The sequence below is a fragment of the Papaver somniferum genome, unplaced genomic scaffold (assembly GCF_003573695.1).
Source record: "Papaver somniferum cultivar HN1 unplaced genomic scaffold, ASM357369v1 unplaced-scaffold_83, whole genome shotgun sequence".
NCBI lineage: Eukaryota > Viridiplantae > Streptophyta > Magnoliopsida > Ranunculales > Papaveraceae > Papaver > Papaver somniferum.
Genome location: NW_020651304.1, coordinates 3506380 through 3514777, shown reverse-complemented (window position 1 = coordinate 3514777; position 8398 = coordinate 3506380). Strand labels below are relative to the sequence as shown.

The 8398-nt window shown below is 38.0% G+C and overlaps 1 protein-coding gene across 5 annotated transcripts; it reads right to left on the bottom strand.

Moving 5' to 3' along the window:
* Positions 1-679: 679 nt before the first annotated feature.
* On the bottom strand, positions 680-8138 carry LOC113345757. 5 transcript variants are annotated; one of them, XM_026589431.1, is made up of 4 exons: positions 6972-8138; positions 4262-6176; positions 2867-3032; positions 680-2293 (listed from the first exon to the last, which is right to left on the bottom strand). In XM_026589431.1, the coding sequence occupies exons 2-4, from the start codon at positions 4967-4969 to the stop codon at positions 2259-2261; spliced, it is 909 nt and encodes a 302-aa protein (XP_026445216.1). In that variant the 5' UTR covers positions 4970-6176; positions 6972-8138; the 3' UTR covers positions 680-2258. The 5 variants fall into 5 exon arrangements, with proteins under 5 accessions (XP_026445216.1, XP_026445217.1, XP_026445218.1 ...); XM_026589432.1 differs by having other exon boundaries at positions 680-4390; positions 5681-6176; XM_026589433.1 differs by having other exon boundaries at positions 680-4387; positions 5681-6176.
* Between the last annotated feature and the right edge of the window lie 260 nt (positions 8139-8398).

Sequence of the window (8398 nt, the reverse complement as noted above, 5' to 3'; positions counted from 1 at the left end):
TCTTCCTTTATTGAAGAGTATAATAATTCATAATCTACAAGTTTGTTTTGATATTACTTTTACCTTGTAATTGTTTTTATCAAAATAAACACAAGATTTCCAAAACCTTGATTCACATCTAAAGGGAAATCAAACCGAAGTTTTGTGCAAACAAAATATCAAATCGTATCAATCGTGTTGTTGTGTCTTCTAAAGAGAACCTTGGGTTCTGATCACACTTTTCAGAGTATCAAAGATAAAGAAGTGTAATATAGTCGTTTCCGAACCACAAAGATTGTTGGTGCTCAGAATAATTTTTTTTAGCAAAGCAATAATATCATTTTGATTGGTAATTGAGAAAGCAGAGAACAATATTTGTAAAAGAAAGGAATAAGTGATTGTTGTATCTACCACGACTTTGAGGTTCCACCTAATGTATTCAAGTATTATGTGATCAAATTATAACTCGAACAGAACTGAATAATGATTCGTTCTACCCGGAAGATATAGCAAATTGGGATTTTAAAGTAACTAAAAAAAATACCATATCATGACTGATTAATTATGTTTCTAAAATAAAGCTCAATTGAGAAATGTCACAGGGATTCCCTAGCATTCAATGTATCCGAAAATCACAATGAATCTAAGAAGTTTGTAGACATCATCAACACAAAAATGCAATCAAACAGAGACCAAGAAATGGACTAAAACATGAAATTCATTTATGATCACTGTAAAGAATACTAGAACCCATTAAGCTTCCCCTCTTGTCTTGGCAGAGAGGGGTTTAGCTTCTCATTGTTTTGTAGATAGCCATTAAAAGTATTTAATCAAAAACTCTAACACACAAGAGAACTAAAAAGAACTGAATTAAATAAAAAGCAAAAGAAAATTCAGATTGCAGTATTCAATCGTACCCTTATCGGTTGATTGTTGTCCTCCTTCATACACAACAGCTGTGACTTGTTCTCTGACTTCCGGATTCAACCCTGTTTTCCTACCTTATTCATCTCTCCATTGGGTACACAGCACACCCATCTCTAATGACTGATTCAAAACCTTCCTGGAGTGAGGGAATAGTTTTATCTCTTCCTCAACTGACCAGGCATCAATTCTGATTCTGACCAAACTCGGGCCTTCACCAAATATGGCCACTACTTCCCAAATCCAACAAACAGAACCCATTGCGAGTAATAGAGATACCACAAACTGTAATTAGCCCAACCAAACACCCAAACTATCTTCTCAATCTAACTTCAGCTTCCATTTCTTTTCCGAGCAATATCAACAGCTAAACACAAATTCCATTTCTGCTCACTCCGTACAGCAAACTCCACTTATTTATAACACCCACATGGCATCTGAAATTCCATGCTTCTTCCATACATACACGACTACCATAAACATCACAACAGACTACAATCTCGTCCTCTGTTTGAACATCCATAAAGACCCAAACTTGAATCACTTAACCCCCAAATTCTGTCGCTCAATCACCCATTCAGATTACAACGGAAACCCCCAAAAATCTGTGTTCATTGCTGCTGTAACTCACATGAGAACCCCCAGATTCAATCGCTGTTGTTGGGAAACAAATGAAATGATTGGCTTGAATTAAAACACCACAGATCGAGCTCGCAAAAGATACCCAATTTCAGTCCGAGTACGAACCCCTGAAATCCATTTGTTTCCTTCACTGATTTCCACCGTTAATAATCCATTGCTGCTGTACAAGAGTTCTTGCACTCATTAAGAGCAATTGAACTGCAAAAAAAAGAATTGTTGTGTCTGGGTTGATTGAAGATCCTAATACCAGCCACAAATTGCCCCCGAAACTGATCCATATGTTGACCTAATTTCAATTGATGTTGCTGTTGTAGAATTGACCACCACTGCCTCAACTAATCAAGATACAATAGAGAACCGCAGCTGTTAACCTCATCTCTTCTCCCGCTGCTTGATTTGTCGAGACAAATCTCTCAATTTCAGTTGATAAACAAAACCCCCAAAAGAACTCTGCTTCCATATCTGGTGTCTCCGTTCGTTGGCAGCCATAGCTTTGAGAAGAAAATGTCTTTTGGTATGGTAGAAAGAAGAATGTGTTGTCTGTGGTAATAGAGTAGGCCACGTCTCATTTGTATTCCCTTGTGCAACTCACACACACGTTAAATAAAATAATTTCTTTGTTCTGGTACATTGACCTCTTTGGCCTTCATATGATTTAGGTGGTGCTTTAGAGCTATGTTGTCGCAAACGTCATTTAGCTCCTCATTTAGCCATTATTCTCCGGGTGAACAGATTATACTTGTAATTCCTGTAAATGACTTAAAACAGTATTATTAGCCAATAAACGAGACCAAGCTAGTGTAAATATGGGTGTAAAATTGTATCACATACGTGCTTATCAAACTCCCCCACACTTACATTTTGCTAGTCCCGAGCAAAACAAGAAAATTATATCTACACAGCTGGATATGGAGAGACGTCTGCTAAACAGCTAGATGGAACCACTAAAAAGTGATTGAGCAATGTATGCTAAACAACTAGACAAATCCGCTAAACAGCTGGATTAAAGGTGTCCGCTAAACAGCTAGACAAAACCACTAAACAGTGGTGTAGAGAGACCGCTAAACAACTGATCTTATCATGTAAAATTTTCACTTTTTTTTTCCAGATGTACAAGCAAACAAGAAACCTGATTATGAAGACAAAGAATCAGAAAAGCATGGATTTAATTTACCCCAAAACTCCCCCACACTTAATTTCTACATTGTCCCAAATGTAGCAGTGGTTAAAAACAGTTCAAAAGTGGAATGGGGTAATCAGCCAAGCACAAACACATTATTCATGATAAAGAAAGAAAGAAAATAAAACTACATTATTTTACCACTGTCGCAGGTCAGTTCGGTTGCATTTATCCCATGCAACAAGCCTTTAAACCTCAAGCTTGCACAAGAGGACGAGTCTGTCTCGCAAGGGCTTCCAGCTGTGATACCCACAAACACAAGGGTTGTCTCCCTAAAGCGCTGAATTTTATGTCTCCATCCAGACATCTGCAAAACACAGCCAGTCAAACATAAGAAGGATCCTCCAGAGTCGTGGTATCGACTTCTGGATTCACCTTAACCTTGAAGATGTTGCAGTTAGGATTCTCAATATCAACGGTACCATCATAAAATTCATTTTTAACAACAAATGGGTCTTTCCATCGTGTCTTAAGCTTACCTGAGAACTGGTGTAGTTGAGAATCATAACAAAGAACTGGTTCCAATATTTCCCTAATAACATGCTTATCAATAAACTTTCTCATTTTACATTTGCAGTTCATATCACCCTCATTCCTGATTTCATGGTTCATTGAGATGTGACTTCCTACGTGTGCAAATACTAGGATCAATCCCTTCTATGTCTGCAATACTCCATGCTGCGACACTTATATGCTTCCTAAGAACATGTGAATGCATTTTTTCGTGTTCCTCATTAAGTTCAGATGGTAAGGAAATAAGAACGTTTTCATTTTGGCCTAAAACGTCATAACTCAGTTCACTAAGAAGATGATTAAGATTAGGCTTTGGGAATTTTACGGATGGAGACAATGGCTCAGTCTCACTGATTTGAAGTGACTCAAATCTAGAATGCCACTTATCCATATCCAGCAACAGGGATGAATTCAGTGAAGAATTAACTTCCTCAATGTATCCATCCTCATCGAAATCTAACAGATTAGGAAGACAAGTTTCTAAAGGAACCTTAGCTTCTAGATCAGATGCTTTTTCATGCACACATGTTTCAATCATATTAACTTCGTGAATATCATCTCTACCGCCTGGATCTTTACATGCATCAAATATATTCAACTCAACAGTCATATTTCCAAACGAAAGATTCATTATTCCAGTTCGACAATTAATCAAGGCATTTGCAGTTGCAAGAAAAGGACGACCTAAGATGATAGGTATTTCTTTACTAGCATTAGCTACAGGTTGAGTATCCAAAACGATAAAATCCACCGGATAGTAAAATTTATCGATTTGAATTAACACATTCTCAACTACCCCTCTCGGTACTTTAATTGATCTGTCCGCAAGTTGTAGAGTGACTGAGGTGGGTTTTAATTCACCTAAGCCCAACTGCTCATAAACCGAGATAGGTAGGAGGTTTACACTAGCTCCCAAATCCAGAAGTGCTTGTTTGATCATGAAATCCCTATTATACAAGAAATAGTAGGGCATCCCGGATCTTTATATTTAGGAGGAGTGTTATGTTGAAGAATAGAACTTACCTGTTCCGTGAGAAATGCCTTTTTCTGCACATTGTGCTTCCTCTTGACCGTGCAGAGATCCTTCAAGAACTTGGTGTAAGCTGGAACTTGCTTAATCACACTCAAGAGAGGTATGTTGATCTTCACCTGCTGAAAAACATCAAGGATATCCTTATTATCAGCCAACTGTTTAGTAGACAACAAACGATTAGGAAATGGAGCATGCATTTTCTTTTCAATTTCAGATTGTTCATTTTGAACATCACTGTGACTACTCTTAAGCTTCGGAGACTTCTCAGGTTCGTTCACCTTCATCGGAGTCTCAATCACCTTACCACTTCTAAGAGTGGTGACAACATTAGCTTGCTCCAAGTTAGAATTTTTAGCCTCAAATTGGCCTTTCGGGTTAGGTTGAGTTTGGGCAGGAAATTTCCCTTTCTCCCTAACATTGAGTCGTGATTCAATTCTAACTATTCTAGTTTTCAGCTCATCTAAAGTCTTCATAACATTCTGATTTATCTGTGTTTGTCCCTGCATAAAAGTATGTAAAGTATCCTCAAGAGAATTCTTATGAGGTGGCACATAAGGGTTACTAGATGAAGACCCTTGAGGAACATTAACATCATTCATAGCAGGATCATTTCTCCAACTGAAATTAGCGTGATTTCGCCAATTAGGATTATATGTTTCCGAATAAGGTGAGCTAAAAGGTCTTTTGTATGTATTCATGGCATTTGCTTGGTCATGTAACACTTCTTGAAATGCTGGGATTGTAGGACAATCCTTGGTGTAGTGTTCCAGACTTTCGCAAATGCCTCAAGCATGTTCTACCGAGTCAGCTACCTTAACTACATTTGGTTTGTGAATAGCATCAACTTTCCTATGCAAGCTAGCAATTTTAGCATTCAAATCATCTTCCTCACTCAGCACATACATTCCAGACCTAGAGCTAGCTAAGGTTTTGGACTTATTCCTATCCGCTGTGCCTGAAGTATCCCAATTTTGGGCATTTTCATCTAGTGAATCGAAATAACTCCAAGCATCATCAGGTGACTTATTCAGAAATTGCCCATTGCACATCATTTCAACAAACTGACGCATACCAGAATTCAGACCCTCATAAAAGAAGTTAATAACTCTCCAAATTTCATAACCATGATGAGGGCAGCTAGAAAGTAAGTCTTTAGACCTTTCCCAACACTCGAAAAAAAACTCATGTTCATTTTGAGAAAAATTCATAATATTTTTGCGAAGAGTGATGGTTTTATGAATAGGAAAAAACTTTTTCAGAAACTCTCTAGTCATTTCATTCCATGTCCTAATGGTATTTGGTCGCAAAGAATGCAGCCAAGTCTTATCTTTCTCCTTGAGAGAAAATGGAAACAATTTCAGTTTTACAACATCTTGAGTCGCAGCAACAAAAGGCATAGTAATACAGACCTCATCAAATTCTTTCAAATGTATGTATGGACTCTCAGAGTTCAATCCATGAAACTTAGGCAGTGCTTGTATCTGTCCATATTTAATCGACACATTGCCAGCATTAGCCGGAAGAACTATACAAGAAGGTGTAGAAGTCCTTTCCAGCTACAAATAATCTCTAAGGGTTCTAGGTCCATCAGCATTGGCTGCGGATTCAGCAGCTATTCTAGCAGCTTCAGCCTCAGCCGCTAATCTCGCAGCTTCATCTGTCATTGGATGACTAGGGTGATTCTCTAATACCCTATTAGCAACACGGTGAAATCTAACTAATCGATTGAATTGATTAGACCTAGAATATTGCATACACAAAGGAAACAAGAAACGGATACAATGTTACCCAAATGGCTGTGATTGCGGCTAGATTTCAGCCTAATCACAACTGGCGCAATGCCACTGATTCCCTGCACCCGTACCAGATCCCAATGTCGCCAAGTCTTTAGAGCTATCTTACTCCCTGTTATGAAGCAACAGAAATCAGCAAACTCTAAAACAAAACTAAAAATAAACCGATGCATCACTTAATTCTAAGGAACACTAAACAATCCCCGGCCCGCGACGCCAAAATTTGATCACACTTTTCAGAGTATCAAAGATAAAGAAGTGTAATATAGTCGTTTTCGAACCACAAAGATTGTTGGTGCTCAGAAGAATTTTTTAGCAAAGCAATAATATGATTTTGATTGGTAATTGAGAAATCAGAGAACAATATTTGTAAAAGAAAGGAATAAGTGATTGTTGTATCTATCACGAATTTGAGGTTCCACCTAATGTATTCAAGTATTATGTGATCAAATTATAACTCGAACAGAACTGAATAATGATTCGTTCTACCCGGAAGATATAGCAAATTGGGATTTTAAAGTAACTAAAACAAATACCATATCATGACTGATTGATTATGTTTCTAAAATAAAGCTCAAATGAGAAATGTCACAGGGATTCCCTAGCAATTAATGTATCCGGAAATCACAATGAATCTAAGAAGTTTGTAGACATCATCAACACAAAAATGCAATCAAACAGAGACCAAGAAATGGACTAAAACATGAAATTCATTTATGATCACTGTAAAGAATACTAGAACCCATTAAGCTTCCCCTCTTGTTTTGGCAGAGAGGGGTTTAGCTTCTCATTGTTGTGTAGAGCCATTAAAAGTATTCAATCAAAAACTCTAACACACAAGAGAACTAAAAAGAACTGAATTAAATAGAAAGCAAAAGAAAATTCAGATTGCAGTATTCAATCGTACCCTTATCGGTTGATTGTTTTCCTCCTTTATACACAACAGCTGTGACTTGTTCTCTGACTTCCGGATTCAACCCTATTTTCCTGCCTTATTCATCTCTCCATTGGGTACACATCACACCCATCTCTAATGACTGATTCAAAACCTTCCTGGATTGGGGGAATAGTTTTATCTCTTCCTCAACTGACCAGGCATCAATTCTGATTCTGACCAAACTCGGGCCTTCACCAAATCTGGCCACTACTTCCTAAATCCAACAAACAGAAACCATTGCGAGTAATAGAGATACCACAAACTGTAATTAGCCCAACCAAACACCCAAACTATCTTCTCAATCTAACTTCAGCTTCCATTTCTTCTCCGAGAAATATCAACAGCTAAACACAAATTCCATTTCTGCTCACTCCGTACAGCAAACTCCACTTCTTTATAGCACCCACATGGCATCTGAAATTCCATGCTTCTTCCATACATACACGACTACCATAAACATCACAACAGACTACAATCTCATCCTCCATTTGAACATCCATAAAGACCCAAACTTGAATCACCAAATTCTGTCGCTCAATCACCCATTCAGATTACAACGGAAACCCCAAAAAATCTGTGTTCGTTGCTGCTGTACCTCACATGAGAACCCCCAGATTCAATCGCTGTTGTTGGGAAACAAATGAAATGATTGGCTTGAATTAAAACACCACAGATCGAGCTCGCGAAAGATACCCAATTTCAGTCCGAGTACGATCCCCTGAAATCCATTTGTTGCCTTCACTGATTTCCACCGTTAATAATCCATTGTTGTTGTACAAAAACCAAGAGTGCCTGCACTCATTAAGAGCAATTGAACTGCAAAAAAAGAATTGTTGTGTCTGGGTTGATTGAAGACCCTAATACCAGCCACAAATTTCCCCCGAAACTGATCCATATGATAACCTAATTTCAATTGATGTTGTTGTTGTAGAATTGACCACCACTGCCTCAACTAATCAAGATACAATAGAGAACCGCGGATGTTAACCTCATCTCTTCTCCCACTGCTTGATTTGTCGAAACAAATCTCTCAATTTCAGTTGATAAACAAAACCCCCAAAAGAACTCTGCTTCCAGATCTGGTGTCTCCGTTCGTTGGCAGTCATAGCTTTGAGAAGAAATGTCTTTTGGTTTGGTAGAAAGAAGAATGTGTTGTCTGTGGTAACAGAGTAGGCCACGTCTCATTTGTATTCCCTTGTGTAGCTCACACGCACGTTAAAGAAAATAATTTCTTTGCTCCGGTAAATTGACCTCTCTGGCCTTCAGATGATTTAGGTGGTGCCTTAGAGGTATGTTGTCGCAAACGTCATTTAGCTCCTCATTTAGCCATTATTCTCTGGGTGAATAGGTTATACTTGTAATTCCTGTAAATGACTTAAAACATTATTATTAGCCAA

Bases quoted from the DNA above. Each gene is read 5' to 3' on its own strand.
- LOC113345757 (XM_026589431.1), bottom strand. From the start codon at position 4,969: ATGAATACATACAAAAGACCTTTTAGCTCACCTTATTCGGAAACATAT. The intron at 3,033-4,261 runs GTAAGTTCTATT...TGTGTTTTGCAG, and splicing joins AGGCATTTCTCACGGAACAG to ATGTCTGGATGGAGACATAA. The intron at 2,294-2,866 runs GTAAAATAATGT...AGTCATTTACAG, and splicing joins CGAACTGACCTGCGACAGTG to GAATTACAAGTATAATCTGT.